Below are 17,397 nucleotides of genomic sequence, written 5' to 3'. Positions count from 1 at the left end.
CTGTGGTTTTAATTTGTATTTCTCTGATTAGTGGTGTTGAGCATCTTTTCATATGTCTGTTGGCCATCTTTGGAATGTGCTCTTTGGTATGTCCTCTTTGGAAAAGTGTCTGTTAAGGCCTTGGCCAATTTTTTAATTGGATTGTTTGTTTATTTTGGTGTTGAGTTTTTTAAGTTCTTTATAAATTTTGGGTATTAATCCCTTACCATGGGTATTGGCGAATATGTTCTCCCATTCTGTGGGTTGTCTTTTTATTTTTTCCCCAAAATGACATTCATTTACTTATTTGAATATATTTGGGTAACATTGGTTAATAAAATTATGTAGGTTTCAGGGATACAATTTAAAAAAAATTTTTAAAAATATATTTTATTCATTATGCTATTACAGTTATCCCATTTCCCCCCTTTATTCTCCTACACTCCCTGCCACCCACATTCCCCCCACTTTAGTTCATGTCCATGGGTCATACATATAAGTTCTTTGGCTTCTCCATTTCCTATACTATTCTTAACCTCCCCCTGTCTATTTTCTACCTACAATTTATGCTACTTATTCTCTGTACCTTTTCCCCCATTCTCTCCCCCTCCCATGCTGATAACCCTCCATGTGATCTCCATTTCTGTGATTCTGTTCATATTCTAGTTGTTTGCTTAGTTTGTTTTTGTTTTTGTTTTAGATATGGTTGTTAATAACTGTCAATTTGTTGTCATTTTGCTGTTCATAGTTTTCATCTCCTTTTTCTTAGATAAGTCCCTTTAACATTTCATATAATAAGGGCTTGGTGATGATGAACTCCTTTAACTTGACCTTATCTGGGAAGCACTTTATTGTCCTCCCATTCTAAATGAAAGCTTTGCTGGATAGAGTAATCTTAGATGTAGGTCCTTGACTTTCATGACTTCAAATACTTCTTTCCAGCCCCTTTTTTTCCTGTAAGGTCTCTTTTGAGAAATCAGCTGACAGTCTGATGGGAACTCCTTTGTAGATAACTGTCTCCTTTTCTCTTGCTGCTTTTAAGATTCTCTCCTTATCTTTAATCTTGGCTAATGTAATTATGATGTGCCTTGGTGTGTTCCCCCTTGGGTCCAACTTCTTTGGGACTCTCTGGGCTTCCTGGACTTCCTGGAGGTCTATTTCCTTTGCTTGTTTGGGGAAGTTCTCCTTCATTATTTGTTCAAATAAGTTTTCAATTTCTTGTTTTTCCCCTTCTCTTTCTGGCACCCCTATGATTCAGATGTTGCAATGTTTAAAGAAGTCCTGGACGTCCCTAAGCCTCTCCTCATTTTTTTGAATTCTTGTTTCTTCATTCTGTCTTGGCTGAATGTTTATTTCTTCCTTCTGGTCCACACCGTTGATCTGAGTCCCGTTTTTTTCCCCATCACTGTTCGTTCCCTGTACATTTCCTTTATTTTACTTAGCATAGCCTTCATTTTTTCACCGAATTTGTGATCATATTCAACCAATTCTGTGAGCATCCTGATTACCAGTGTTTTGAACTGTGCATCTGATGGGATGGCTATCTCTTGGTTGCTTAGTTGTATTTTTTCTGGAGCCTTGATCTGTTCTTTCGTTTGGGCCATTTTTTTTTTTTTTTTGTCTTGGCAGGCATTGTGATGCCATATGTAGGGGAAGGATCTAAGAGGGAACAATGCCACTTGCTCTGCTCTCTGCCAGTTTTCAGTCACTTCCCCCACTATCCACCATTAGATTGGGCCCTTCTGGTGCTGATTCCTGGGTGGGTGGACTTGTGTACATTCTAGAACCCTGTGGGTCTCTCCAACGGACTCTCCTGTGAGGCTGGGAGTCTCTCCCGCTGCCGCCTTAACACCCACAGGTGTTTTCAATCAGAGGTTTGAGGCTTTATTTTCCTGCGCTGGGACCCCAGTTGCGCAGTCTGTCTCGCTCCCCGGTTGTTCCTCTGGATCCATCTGCACACAAATGTGGGACCACCCGCTCCACCAGCCACCGCCTCACTGGGTCCACCAGCCGCCGCCTTGCAGTGAGTCCTCTCCACCCAACTGCCCGTCTCCACCCCTCCTACCGGTCTGGATGAATGTTTCTTCTTTAACTCCTTGGTGGTTGGACTTCTGTACAGTTTGATTTTCTGTCATTTCTGGTTGTTCTTTGTTTTTTTAAATTTGTTGTCCTTTTGGTTGTGTGAGGAGGCACAGTGTGTCTACCTACGCCTCCATCTTGGCCAGAAGTCCCTGTGGGTTGTCATTTTATTTTGTTGATGGTTTCCTTTGCTGTGGAAAAACTTTTTAGCTTCATATAGTCCCATTTGTCTATTTTTCTTTTGTTTCCCTTGCCTAAAGATATACATCAAATAAAATATAGCTATTATGAGTGATGTCTGAGATTTTACTATGTTTTCTTCTTGGATTTTTATGGTTTTGGGTGTGGTGAGCTTAAAGTGTTTTGCAGTATGCCATTCTTTTTCTAAAAGCTTTATGTCTTGCCATGAACATACACTTCAACATGATAATGAGCATAAAAAAGCTAAAAGATATATTTTTAGGTTATTATAAGAAAAAAATAGGCAACTTATATGACCTTTAAACTGTTTTTAGATACCAAAGTAGATTTATTATTATTATTTTAAGATTTATTCTCTTAGGTATCATCTTTGTTCTCTTTTAATGTCTCCATCTCATTTTAAGATACTGAGGTTTTTTTGTTTTTCATATTTGTGTTTATGTATATGTGCAACCAGGTGTGTTATATAGGCAGGTTCTTTTTCCTCAGGTGTGGGGCAGTTAGCTACAAATCCCTTGGAGAGGGAGTCCCATGTGGAGAAATTGAATTTTTTTATCCCTTCTTAAGCTACTTTTGTTCTTCATATTTGAGTTTTTAATACTTAAGTCTTAGGTCACAGTTTAGATGCAAGTAACATACTTTGAGAGCTTCACATACAATATCTTTTGGGAGTCCTGTGTGAGGAAATTGAATTATTTTATCCCTTCTTAAGCTAGGGAAAATTCTTTTATTTGAGTTTTTAATACTTCAGCCTTAGATTACAATTGAGATGTAACTAATGTGCTTCACATAGAATCTTTTTTTCTTGAACTGAAGTAGTAGCCTGACGACACTACTAGTATTATAAATACAATTTGAAGCAAAGCAAAGGCAGATTTTTGTTGCAATTTGTATACTCAGAATTAGGTTCTTTACTGACAGTAAAATACAGACAAAACTAAAAGCAGATCTAGGTAGAACTCATGTGGGGTCACATAAATGAACCCAGTGAAGGCAGGAATATTCAGTCACTTATTAAAAACTTTCTAGAGAAAAAATGGGAACCATTGCTGTGACTGGCAAGAGGTGCTGCTACCCAATATTGTTCCTATTCCTTTTGAATTCCTGTGTTTTATTTCTGAAGTACTTGAAAAAAAAGGAAGCTGGCAAGATAGCAAATAGTTCACATTGAAATTTGAACTGAGCAACAGCTTAAGATGGTTGCTTTTAGTTTTGAAGGGTTCTATAGGGATATTTTTAATTTTACCTAGAAAGGATAAAAAGAGAAATTGTCATGAACAGAAGCGTGCTATGCCTCTGAGAGACTGTGGGTTTCAAACACATGTGACAAAATATGGTCGTTCATTACCTCTTTGAATGTTAACATATTTGATGAGCTGTTGGGTCACTGAAGGTGTACTTTATACCAGCCTTAGCAGTTATTTTTCATTCATCTAAATTTCAGAAAGACATTTGGTATCCTGGCAAGAACATTTTGCTTTTACTGAAGGGTGGTAACTATGGTAACAAAGGAAGTTAAAACATTTCTTAGGTAAGATTGCCAAAATAGGTTTGTACACTCAGAGCCCTTTTTACCTTGTGTTGAAATGGCTTATTTGCTTGCCCATCTTCCAACTGGATTCATTTTCTCAGATGGATTGTAATTCACAGTAGACACTGAATTTAGTCATTATAGTATCTTCATGATCTTGTTGAGGGCTCAACATTACAATTTGGGGTTCAATAATTACCTGATGAATGACTGACTAAATGTATAATTCTCATGCTCTAATACAAATTCTAATTTGGAAAGAAGGCAAAGGAAAACAGTGGTGGCTATGTGATTTGTCATAACCTTTTAGATGCCACTTTACATCAGAGGTGGCCTATTTCCCCACCATGGAGACCTTTTCCTCAAAATGGCTCCTGGTTCTCAGGAGTCCTTCCAAATTTCTGCTTAGGCCCATCTCTTCCCCAGTTGTTTGTGAGGCACATGTCATAGACACTTTTGCTTCAGGCTCTTTAATCATCATCACCAACTCTTCAGCTTTGTTTGATGGATAAGGTAAAAATCAGCTCAGATAAAGTTTGAAACCAGTGCCAAACCATGATCAAAAGCAAGAGTATCTACGACTGGTTTACAACATCTGCCAGTTTTCTCCCTGCTCAACACATCATTCCACATTAAACAGAAGTCACCCATGTTTGCAGTCTTAAATGAGGACATACAATGCAACAATAATTATTTTAGATGTCATTCTGTCTGCACACATTCTTCTTTCACTATTTCTGTAGGAGCGACTCTCTGCTATGGAACATGAAGCTGATTTAAGATAGGTTCTCAGCAGTATAATTGGAGGTTAATGAGGCCAATGTTACACAAGGCTTGGATGTAGACAGGTCAGAGCACTTCCTAATTGTCACCTTTAAAGAAGTTCTCCTCAGTATGGTAAAAACACCATTTTAAAAAATGATAAAAGTGTCATAAAAATATTACAGAAAGTTGCCCTGGCTAGTGTGGTTCAGTGGGTTGAGTGCTGGCCTACAAACCAAAACGTCGCTGGTTCAATTCCTGGTCAGGGCACATGCCTGGGTTGCAGGCCAGGTCCTTGGTTGGGGGTAAGTGAGAGGCAATCAATCAATGTTTCACTCACATATTGGTGTTTCCCTTCCTCTCTTCCCCTCTTTATAAAAATAAATAAAATATAAAAAAACCCTACTCCTAATAAAAAATATCACAAAGGTTTAGAAAACATCAAAAAAAAAAATCCCACCTCTTTGATATAACACTTTTGAGAACCCTACCCAGTTTTGCTCATATACATGTTTTTACAGAGTTGTATTCATAATAAAATACATTTTGTATTCTACTATATTTATTTAGCATTGTATCATTCATGTTTTCCATGTTGTTATATTTGCACATATTATTTATAGATTCAGAGAATGTATGTACTTGTTAGTCAGCTCTGGAATATACCTCAAGAGAGAGTTGTGTGGGTTCTTGTTTTGTTTTGTTTTGAAAACCTGTAAGTTTTCTGCTATAGTATTTAGAGTTAAGTTAGCCCATTACATTTATGTGAAGTGTCAGTAGATATTTTCACATAAATATAATAAATATACAAATAATAAGTGTAATAATTCTGTTAAAAGTATCTTCAGCTGTTCCTTTTAGTTAACACAATGCTCTGAATCTCTCTCCTCCTCCTCCATCCAGGGGATGTTTTATTACTCTCTCTATGAAGCAAAATGAAAAATATTAATGAACTTATATGACTTTTCTAGTTTTAAAACAAGTAACAGCCACAGTATAGCACTTTTTTAAATTTTAGTAACTGATTTTTTAGAGAGAAAAGGGAAGGGAGAGAGAGAGAGAAATATCGATTTGTTGTTCATCTTATTTATGTAGTCATTGGTTATTTCTTACATGTGCCCTGACCAGGGATCAAACCCCACAACCTTGGCATATCTGGATGATGCTGTAACTAACTGAGCTATCTGGGCAGGGTAGTATAGCACTCTTGATTCTTATTGTAGACTGTGCTGCTACAGTTTTAGCTGCCTAGCACCTTTTCTCCAGTTCTTTCTTGTACAGGTTTCATTTCTCTCTGGCCTGGTCAGTCACTGAACCCAGTCACTTGACAAAGTATTCAATCCAGCAGTGAGAACATCCAAACAATTAGAGTTCTTCCCTGGAATTAACATATGGAAGGTGAGGTTGTCAGGCTAAGAAGACATCAAGTTGGTGCTGTTGGCAGCTATTTTTCCTACCACCTGGGAGAAGTTGTGTCTTCGGTTAAAAAGAATAAAGCCGAGTGGGGATGAGAGGTGGAGGGAGAGACAGGGGGCTGAAGCAGCACGGCCCCGGTTCCTAGAGCTCTCCGTTCAGTACCCTGCTGTCTTTTCTGTCACAGTGAGGGAATAAACTTAAATTTCCTTAAGCTAGATCTCATTGTGTTTTTATAACTTGCAACCAGAAAAGTCCAAACTAATTCATTTTCTGTAAGACATTTGTCAACCACCAGTGAAGACCACCCTTAGTAGATATAGTTAAAAGACTCAGCTCCCCATAATGACATACAGCTATGAAAGCGAGGCAACATACATATTGTGTCCAGTCTGGCAGTATAATTTGGACATTAGGCACTTTAATTTCTTTTGAAAACCAGTTAATATTTGAAGACTCTAAGTCCACTATAATCAATATTGTAAATATTTCCCAAAGTGTAGTCTAACATATGTGTAGCTCATGTGAGGGTGTGCCAGCCTAAAATACAAGAGGGTAGCATCAGAAAGTGAGAAAAAGGTAAGAACTTAGCCCTGGATTAGTCATGATTTCTTAGGAATTAAACAAAATGGAGAAAAGAGGATTTGAGAGATAGGAGGATGAATGGCTACCACATTTCTGTACCTTTTAAAATTTTTTTGTAAACCCCATACATTAGAATGGGGAGTCGTCTTGTAGTCGTCTACAGATTCATTGTTTTTAAGAAAAACTGTTAGCCTTGGTTGGCGTAGCTCAGTGGATTGAGTGTGGGCTGCGAACCAAAGTGTTGCAGGTTCGATTCTCAGTCAGGGCACATGTCTGGGTTGCAAGCCATGACCCCCAGCAACTGCACATTGATGTTTCTCTCTCTCTCTTTCTCCCTCCCTTCCCTCTCTAAAAATAAATAAAATCTTTAAAAAGAAAAAAAAAAAAGAAAAACTGTTGCCCTGGATGGTGTAGCTCAGTGGACTGAGCACGAGCAATGAAACAAACAGTCTTCAGTTGGATTCCCAGTCAGGGCACTTGCCTGGGTTGCGGGCCAGGTCCCCAGTAGGGGGCACATGTTTCTCTCCCTCTCTTTCTCCCTCTCTTCCCCTCTCTCTAAAAATAAATAAATCTTAAAAAAAAACCCAACTGTTAACAGATGAACACAAAAGCTCTAGGGCATAACATGGTTACCTTAGTGTTTTTAATGGTGTTAACAATCTGTTTTGATTGAATATACGATATATAATTCTGTTGATGAGGGCTGGAAGGAGGTGGACTAATAAAAAAGCCTGAATTTATTATATTATTGTTAAATAAATAGTATAATTTTGACAGAATCTTTTTTTAATTTTAATCATTGTTCAAGTACAGTTTTCTCCCTTTTACTCCCAATCCAGCCCACCCTCCCAACCCTCCCCACTTCCCTCCCATTACCACCCTCCCCCTAGTTTTTGTCCATGTGTCCTTTAAATTTGTTCCCGTGAACCCTTCCCATTGTCTTCTGAAATTCCCTCTTCTCTCCCATGTGGTCACTGTGACAGAATCTTAGCCCAATATTTTCTCTTGCAGGGATTTTTTTTAAGATTGTATTTATTTATTTATTTATTTATTTTAGAGTGAGAGGAAGGGAGGGAGAAAGAGAGGGAGAGGAACATCAGTGTGTGGTTGCCTCTCATGTGCACCCCGCACTGGGGACTGGGCCTGCAACCAATCCAGGCATGTGCCCTGACTGGGAATCAAACCGGTGATCATTTGGTTTGCAGGCTGGCACACAGTCCACTGAGCCACACTAGCCAGGGCTTGCAGGCATTTTTTTAAAAAAGGAAACATTTACATTTATAATATTAACATTTCTGTCAGAGGAAAAATGAAATGCAAATAAAATGCCTTAGTATTTTATGGTATTTTTTATAAAGATTTTATTTATTTTTAGAGAGAGAAGGGAGGGAGATAGAGAGACAGAGAGAGAGAGAGAGAGAGAGAGAGAGAAACATCAATGTGTGGTTGCTGGGGGTCATGGCCTGCAACCCAGGCATGTACCCTGGCTGGGAATCGAACCTGTGACACTTTGATTCACAGCCTGTGCTCAATCCACTGAGCTACCAGTATTTTATGGTATTTTAATCTTACTAAAGTATATATTATCATGATAGCTGTATATTTTCTATTTAGTATAGTAATATAAAATCTAGATTACAACCATGAAAATAATGACAAAACAGTTTTGCAAGAAAAGTGATTATATTAGGGTAAACAATAAGGCTGTTAATGTTATACATTAATATTTTATTTTAAATAATTGTGTGATTATCCTTTTAGGGACATATGGATTCTCTAACACTTTTATTTTACAACCTCATTCTTAAAAATTCCAGTGGCTTGTTTTCTTGCATTTTCCTTAATTGTGGTGATCTCAAACCAATCTCCAGTTTTAAAGCTGCCAGTTGTTCTAATACAGATGCATAAAAATATTTTCTCCAGTTGGCTATTTATTACAAAGACAGCTTGTTTGTGGGTACCATCACGACATCTGCATTTTATTGGATTTAATTTTTAGTAATAAAGACCTCCCACATTATAGATTCTTTCCAGTTAAATTAGCCTGTGTGGGAAGCAAAAGAACTGTGGGTCAGAGAGAAAAAGTGAATCCATATGGCACTGATGATTCTGTTTAACTGGCTACAAGAAGAAAGGTTTGAGCGTAGACAGTGCCCCCAGCAGATCCCTATTTCTTTCTCAGAAGCTTGTTAGAACAGGGTTGGTGTCAGTCCCAACCCAGTACTTTTGAGCCAGTCCAGTTCATCCACGTTCAGCCATAGATGCTTACTCACATTTCAAGGGCACAGTCTCCTTTGCTTCACATCTTGCTCTTGCCTGAATGCCCAGTCCCTTGCCATTCTCTTGCACTTTGGAACTCACCTCTGCCCTTTGGACTTGATAGGTTTTGGTTTCCTTAGTCCATTTCTAAGTACTTTCTTAGGACTTTGGTTCAGGCTCTACCATATGGATAAATCTAAAAAATCCTGCATGTGCCAACAAATAGTCAAAATATTTTATCTTCAGCTTTTTAATGATTACCAACAAAGGTTGGTGATAGAGCATGAATAGCAGATGGATCTTCAGTTTTACAGGTTATACATAATTCTCCACTGTGCCCAGAACAGACAGGAACTGAAAGCTTTTCTCTTTTATTTTTTAAAGATTTTATTTATTTATTTTCAGAGATAGGAGAAGAGAGGAAGAAAGAGAGGGAGAGAGACATCAATGTGCAAGAGAAACATCAATAGGTTGCTTCTTGAATGTTCCCAACTGGAGACTTGGCCTGCAACCCAGGCATGTGCCCTGGCTGGTGATCATACCAGCCACCTTTCAGTTTGCAGGCTGGCACTCAATCCACTCAGCCACACCAGCCATGGCTGAAAGCTTTTCTTTCAATTGACACTGAAATACCTGGAGCATTTAATTTCTCTTGGTCATTATCACGCATAGGATGAGGAGGAGGAAATTGGACATAGCTTACTCTTCAACTCTCAGTGTTACCTCACTCAGCATAAACAAGAAAAACCTGTTATTTCAGCGTCTCATAAACTCTGAATCTCAACCAGTGAGAACACTCTGCTTCTTAAAACACTGGTGTGTTTATGTTCATGGAAGTTTTGGGGTAAACTTAATTTAATTCAGCCACTTTCCTAGTTGTAAAGGGTGATGCAAATAGTAATAAGACATTAAAAAATTTACCTAGTGTAGTGCATAGAACTCCCAACCCCTACAAAAAAAGGTATGTTCAAGTTTCTAACCCCTGGTACCTGTGAATGTGACCTTATTTGGAAATAGTCTTTGCACATGAAATAAAGTTAAGATGATGTCATACTGTATTAGGGTGGACCCTAGTTCAAGGTCTGGTACCCTTATGAGAAAAGGGAAATTTGGACACAGACACACAGAATGCCATGTGAGGAAGGAGACAGATTTGAGTGATATGCCTAAAGCCAACAAAGGCCCAAAACTTCTGGCAATCCTCAGAAGCTACAACGGAACAGGGAAGGATTCTTCCCTAGAGCTTTAAGAGAAAGCACGGCCCTGTGGACATCTTGACTTTGGACTTCTAGCCTCCAGAGCTGAGACACAAGACATTTGTGTTTGGGGCAATCTATTATGAAACTAACACTAGTGAACTAGGCAGAAATATAAATAATAAACTGTAATAGAAGTTTGGAGAATTATGGAAACATACAGAAAGGGCATATACTCCCTAAATGTTATATCAGGGACAATAATTTTTAGAACACCAAGTTTCCTTTGCAAAAACTTGGTACACTATCTTTTTTATTTACTGTGTGATTTAAAATGAGTCACTTCACCTTTTTGAACCTGTTTCTCACTAGTGAGAGAGGGCTTTGGTCCATCAGATGATATCTGAAGTCTGTTTCACTTATATCTTATGCCTCTAAATCATATTCTGGTTTTTATTTAATTGTATATTTATAACTTAAGAAGTTATTAGTTTAAAGGGATAAAAACTAACTTATGGGACTTGGTGTCTTCTCTTCCTGCCCCTCTCCAAAAGGGGAGAAGTGTGTGAAACTAGAGTATTCTATATTTTCTGAGATGAGCTTCATTTGGGGTGTATAGAGTTTAAGGGCAAAGTATCTCTCAGCTTAGGTGCTGCTCGAGTCCCCTTCCCTCTGGCAAATATGTCTGACTCAAGGAATAAATACCAATGTCTGTCCACCAGATAATCAACCTAGTAGAACGGAGGAAATGAACCTGGGTTTGAATCTGGGCCTGAGCAGACTCCCTGAGTAAGTTGAAACCCTCTAAGCCTGTTTTCTTATCAGTAAATGGAGATAACAATATCATTTTACTTACGTATTGAGATGATGAAATTAAATAGAATGCTGTGAATATTTTTTTTAGTACTCGATATCTATAGTATGAGCTTAAAATGTCACGTACTTACAATATTCTCGTTTATAGAAAGGATACTAAAAACTTCCTGGGTCCCCCTGCCCATGCCCTTGGTTGGGGAGTGGAGTCACCGGGAACCGCACTGCCAACTCCCCTCCCACCTGCCAGGCAGCTGTCGGGAGCCCGGGACTCGCAGGAACCCCAGCGCCCTGGGAGGAGAGTGGGGGCAGCGCCGGCGGAAGCACTTGCTTGCCGCTGTCAGCTGCGCCGGAAGTTCCTGGTTCTGCCTGGCGGTAACCTTGGGGTCTTCACTGCCACCTCTGCAGTGGTGGTGGGCTTTGCGCGTCCCAGTCTCGGCCTAGGCCAGGCTTGTTAGCTGCCAGGAGCCGTAGGGGTTGTGCAGAAGGACGCTGCGGGCCGGGGAGAGCAGGAACCACGGGCGCAGGACCGCCCGGCCGCCATGTCTCTAGTGGCGGAAGCCTTAGTCTCGCAGATCGCAGGTAGCGTGTGTGGGCTCGGACCGCGGGGACTGGCGTGGCACAGTTGCGGGGAGCAGTGTGGGGTTTAGGGCTGCAGCTTTCCCCTGGCTTTGTGGCATTAGATGCTGGAGCCAGGCCTGAGGTTGGAGGCAGGCGCGGGGTACTGGCCTTATATCACGGATGAGAAAACTGAGGGAGAGGTAGTTGGGCAAGGTCACCCAGCAGTGGTAGGAGTCTCGCTTGCTTTCCCTGGGCGGTGCTTTGTCCAGCTCCCCAATAGGTCGGGAGAGGCAGGGGTGTGTGGAGAAAGGGGTGGGTTGTGATTGAAATGAAGGGGTGTGGCCACACGGACGTGGAACCCCCAGGCTTCAGTGTACTAGTGGGAGCAGCCTTGGTGGTGGGACCTTAAAATTAAGCTGTTTGTCACCAGTGAGTCACTCTTGTGAGCTTTTTATCATCGAGGGGCCACCGAAGTTCTTGTTTTATCTCCAGGCGACACAATATAGGCATTTGCTAGGTCTCTAGGGTTTCCCTGAAACATCTTCAAATCTACCTATATTTTTTAGAAACACCGATTTGATGGGCTGAACGTAACTGGTGTAAATAGACTTACGTTTTCTGTTGTTGAGGTTTTTATTTACTGTAGTGAAAGAAATGAAATATTGTTGATAAAGGAAACTAGACATACGTACTGTAGGTGTATATTGATGGATAATAGTTAATCTTTAAATGGAGTTAATCTTAACTTTCTAGCAGTATTTTCAGTATGAATATAGTAAGGAGACAGTCACTAGGGTGAATAGGTACCATTGAAATAAGGTAGTATTTTGGAAATGGAAAATTGTGGATGTGTCATAAAATTTGCCAGAATGTTTTTCATTGCATTTCTTCCTTTTAATAAATACCTTGTTTCTTAGAGAGAGGGAAGCTCTCACTAGATTGCAAACTCCATGAAAGCAGGGATCATATTTGTTTTGTCCCCTACTGTATTCCGAGCACCTGTCAGTTGGTGTTCAAATATTTGTGACCTGAATCAATGAATGATCTCGAGATTTCAAATGATTTTCTATTTTTACCATTTATGTTTAAAAAGATGCATCATTAATTTAGATTGTTGCTGTGTTAAAAAATATAAACCATTTCACAGTGTGTGCTGTTATTGGTACACTGTATGCATGTGTTCCAACATGTGCTTTCTTTTAAAGAAAAAGTGATGAATGTCTTTTAGTAAACTTTTAAAGTTTAGAATTTGTCTTCATTTAGTGAAGCTTAAGAATTTCTAGGAATTTTGATCTGTTGCTCTTGGAGGAGGCATTTAAAGATGGAAAATTCAATAAATGGTGTTGAGACAACTCCTAAGTCATAACACCAAAAGAATGAATTAAAGATCCAAAGGTAAAATAAGAACAAAACTGAATTATAATAAAATAATTAGGAGATATTGGAGATTATTTTAACAGTCTTGGTTGGTAGAGGAGGCATAAGCAAAACTCCAGAATTCATGGGAGAAAAAATTGGAGGATTTGATTGCAGAAAAATTTTAAAAGCTTTGTATGATAAATAAATAAAAAGACACCCAACAGAATCAAGGGTAAAGTATTGGAACAATCAGTCATAAAAGGGGAAATGCAAATGAACCATGAACATGGGAAAAGATGCTCTTTTCACTAAAAGTAAGATAACTATTTTTTCACCTAGTCCTGTGGGCAAAAATGAATAGGATAATTTCTAGTATTGACAAAGGGCATGGGGAAAATGGTTACCCTTAAACTATTTTTAAGTCTGTAAATTATGGCTATTTTGGGGGAACTTAATATAGCAATTATTTTAAAAAATACAATCCTTTGACCTAGACTTTCTTCTTCAGGGAATTTATCTGATAAACATGTAAGGACCAGTATTTAAAGAAATATACAGAAAAAGAAAAGAAATACAAAATGATATTAATTGTAACATTGTTTGTAATAGCAAAAAAACAGTGATGTCCTAATTATATATCAAGTACTATGCTCACATTATTAACAGATACTAAAAATGCAGAAGTACACCTGTTAAATATATTGACTTAAAAGTTTTGATTATCTTAAGTGAAAACAAGTTATAGAATATATATTGTATCAACCTATTATTATTTAAATAAACAAACAAACCCTATATAAACATGTATATGCTTATGTAAGCAAAAAGACACAAGAATATTCAGCTAATTTTAAATAGTAATTTAAGGGTAATCAGGGTAGGGCATTGGTAGAGGGTAGAGGAACTACATTTCTGAATTGTTTGAATTGCTGTAGTGAGAATATTTTACTTCTGTAATTTAAGCAAGTCTAATTTTAAAGATTTAAAAGATTTTATTTTGGCAAGTAGAGAAAAGAGGGCAGATGAAATAATAATTTATATGAAATCCTGCTTTTGACTTGAAGTGACTTTTTAAGTGTGACTCAAATCCAACAACTGTTCAGAATATTCTATTTCTGCCAGTAATATGATTTTGTTGGAAGAACTGAACCTCAGGAGATTTGAGGTATATACATACATAGTCCTATTTTAACTTAATAAATAATTGTGAGTCTGTTTTTACAGTCAAGAGCTCTAATTTTTAATGTTTTTAACACTTTGCTTATTATTCTTCCTTTCTATGGGCATGAGTTAACACAGTTTGATATTTTCTTTTGGAAACATTTAAAAGTCTCTTGCCTTTAAGACTGTCTGTGACATACTCGAGTTATTCATAAGGACACTTTTTTGAAAGGTGCCTCTGAACTCCCCAGTTTAAGGGAACCACTTTTGTGTCTGTACTACCAGTTGTCCCCCACCAAGTTCTCTCAGTCCTATTTCTTACTGTGACTCAATGGCTTATTCCCTCCATCTCTACTGCTTTTCTTGCTTGGATTACTGTGGTAGTCTCTAAATTGGTTTCCCTGCTTCCAGTCTGGTCCCTTTCCAACCGTCTCCACACTGCAAGCCCCAGTGGGGTTTTGTTTGTGTTTTATTTTGCTAAAATGCAAATGTGGCTCTTTTTTTTTTAAGGTTTTATTTATTTATTTTTAGAGAGGGAAGGGAGGGAGAAAGAGAGAGAGAAACATCAATGTGCGGTTGCTGGGTGCCATGGTCTACAACCCAGGCATGTGCCCTGACTGGGAATCGAACCTGCCATGCTTTGGTTTGCAGCCCACGCTCAATCCACTGAGCTATGCCAGCCAGGGCGTGGCTCCTTTTTTAAACACCTTCCTTGTTTCCCCTTTGTAGTAAGTGGAGGGAGATATGTAAGACGCTCCATGAGTTAGTTGCATCTGTCTCTCTAGCCTCATCTCTTCTCACTCTTTTCCTTGAATATTCTCCTTTTCTACACTACTGGTAGTGTCCACCTTAGGCATGTGTTGCCCTCTGCCTGAAAAGCCTACTTTGCTTGAATAACTTCCTTTTGTCCTTTAAGGCTCTTGGCACATTTTAACCTGTAAGACAACCTGTCATATTTCCTCTCTAATGAGAAAGGTTTATTTTTCTTTTTTGAAAAATAATGATAGAAGGCCATTGTAGAAAATGAAAACAATCCTAAATAAATAAAGAATAAAGTAAGAATCAACTAAAATCATAATACCCAGATTAAGACTTCATCCCATCTTCATCATTAAAACTTTGGTGAGCAAAGCTCTTTCTCTGTAAAACTGGAGGCGGGGGGAATGACATAAAATATGCATACTTTTATGTAACCTGTTTTGTCATATAGCATGTTATGTTTATGAATGAACATATACTCATTTTTGAATGGTTGCATAGGATTACATTGTAATAAAATAATAATTTACTTATATAGTCTTATTCTGATAGGTATTTAGGGTGTGTATTAGGTCCACCAGAGAAGCAAAATTAGGAGTTCTACCTCTTTCTATCTCTACACACACACACCCACACACACACACACACACACACACACAATTGGCTTATGTTGTAGTTGTGTGGGTTAACCAACTGAAGTACCAAGTCCACAAGGCAGACAGGCAGGAAGGGGAAATCCAGGAGGAGGAGAGCTCATGTAGCAGGTGCTGCTTGCACTGTCTGATCTCAAGGAGGACTTTGGGCCTCTGTTAAAGGGTTTCCAATGGATTAAATAGGGCCTACCCAGGGTAATCTTCCTTTTGATTAATGTAAAGTCAGCTTATTAGGGACTTCAATTTTATCAGCAAAATCCCTTCACAACAGTGCATTTGAATAACTGGGAGGTGTGTGGTATGTTGTTTCCTCCCTCTGTCTTACCAGAGTCTTCCAGAGGATATTTCTTGTAGCTCACTCTGATCAGAAATACAGTAGAAAGAGAACTGTGGCAGATGGAAGTTCAATCTAGGCAAGTAATGCATCTTAAAGCCATCACAAGTATATGTGATTTTTCTCTATGTAAATTAGTGCCTGCATTGACGTATTTCTACTGAATAGTTTTTTGGATACATTTCTTAAAGTGGGAGGAGAATTTGAATTGTTCTTTTAATTCAGTAATATGGAGAGGAATGGTAAATTATGATTTTGAATTAGTAGATGATGATATGGTAGATTTAGAACTTTCAAAGAAGTATAAAAATAGTCCTGTATATTCAGTTGTTTTCAAAATCTTTTATAACGGCCTGTGTATTTTAAATTTTAACTTGCTTTGTTTTTCTTTTAATGAAAAGATATTCCAGTACATTACTTGAGTATCTGTTTTTTTCAGTTGAATGTGATTATATCCTAGGGGGGGACTGAGTAGCCTCATTTGAGTTGTGTGACCACATTTGGGAGTAGCCCCTGTCACCAAAAGGGTGGAGTGCTGTATCATAGATGGACAGGCCTGACTCACTTGCCCATTCCTGTGCCAAGAGTGGCTCCAGACTTTACACCCCACAGTGCCATCAGATATGTACAAAGGAAGGAGAGAGAGGTGCTGAGCACAAATAAGCAAAACAGTGTTGACTACTTCTTCACCTTGCTTTTACACTGCCTATGGATTTTGGAGTGAGAGTCAGACCTGGATTCGTTTCTTTTATTTATTTTTAGAGAGGGAAAGGAGGGAGAAAAAGAGAGACAGAAATATCAATGTGTGGTTGCTGGGGGGCCTGGCCCACAACCCAGGCATGTGCCCTGACTGGGAACTGAACCTGCAATGCTTTGGTTCGCAGCCCGTGCTCAGTCCACTGAGTTACGTCAGCCAGGGCTTCAGACCTGGATTCTTATTTAGCTACTACATACTAAATATGTGACCTTGGCCTTTTTAAGCCTCAGATGAGAAAAGATATGAAAGGCTTAGCATTGTTTCTGGCAAATTGTAAGGACTCAATAATTGTTCATTAATATTATTTTTAGGTATTTACTTATCAGTTTTTCTTTTCTACTTAGTTTTGCCTCTGACTTCCTGTGTGAAGATTTGTTTGGTCAAGCTTTTAAAAATCATTTATAGATAGAGTGCAAAATTTATTTCAATAATATAAAATATATAGTTGTAATTATTAAAATCACTCCTAAAATAAATTATTCTAAGATATTTGTTTCAAGATTATATATTTAGTAAACTCCAGCCATGTTTATCTTTATTATAAAATAGAATTTTTGGTATGGGCCATAGGTATATACATATATTCTGAGTCTTTTTCAGTAGAGGCCTGTTATTAGACATTGCCAAAAAGTTTTAGCTTTAACTTAGCTGATAATTATCTGATTACTGATATTAAGAGTAAGTGTTCATTTTTGAGCCACTGTGCTAGGTAATTTATATACATAATTGCTAACATTAACAGTTTGATTCTATGAGATAGGTGGTGTTCTTCTTTTATCGATGAAGGAATTGAGGCTCCCTTAGTAAGAAAGTAAAAGGTTAGGAACAAGGCCACTGAAATAAGACAGAAGAACGGAGTTCTAAGCTCAGCTCTGCCTTTTCTTTGTTTTATGATCTTGGACAGACACTTCTGGGCCACAGTTTCCTTATTTGTAAAGGAGGGATAATGTATTTTATAATATATATTAAACAGCACAGAATGGTATGTACATGAT

At 38.3% G+C, this 17,397-nt stretch overlaps 1 protein-coding gene across 1 annotated transcript in view; it reads left to right on the top strand.

Moving 5' to 3' along the window:
• The first annotated feature begins 11,145 nt into the window (after positions 1 to 11,145).
• MTX2 (metaxin 2) overlaps positions 11,146 to 17,397 on the top strand; it is a 59,914-nt gene continuing 53,662 nt past the window's right edge. Inside the window, exon 1 of the mRNA XM_045831376.1 lies at positions 11,146 to 11,400. Within this exon, the coding sequence (XP_045687332.1) occupies positions 11,361 to 11,400 (40 nt within the window). The 5' untranslated portion in view covers positions 11,146 to 11,360. The remainder of the gene's footprint in view (positions 11,401 to 17,397) is intronic.

Source organism: Phyllostomus hastatus, unplaced genomic scaffold (genome assembly GCF_019186645.2).
Source record: "Phyllostomus hastatus isolate PE091 unplaced genomic scaffold, TTU_PhHast_1.1 phas_contig_1, whole genome shotgun sequence".
In the NCBI taxonomy this organism is placed as follows: domain Eukaryota; kingdom Metazoa; phylum Chordata; class Mammalia; order Chiroptera; family Phyllostomidae; genus Phyllostomus; species Phyllostomus hastatus.
Note: the sequence above shows the minus strand (reverse complement) of the source record. Positions and strands in the feature narration are given on the sequence as shown.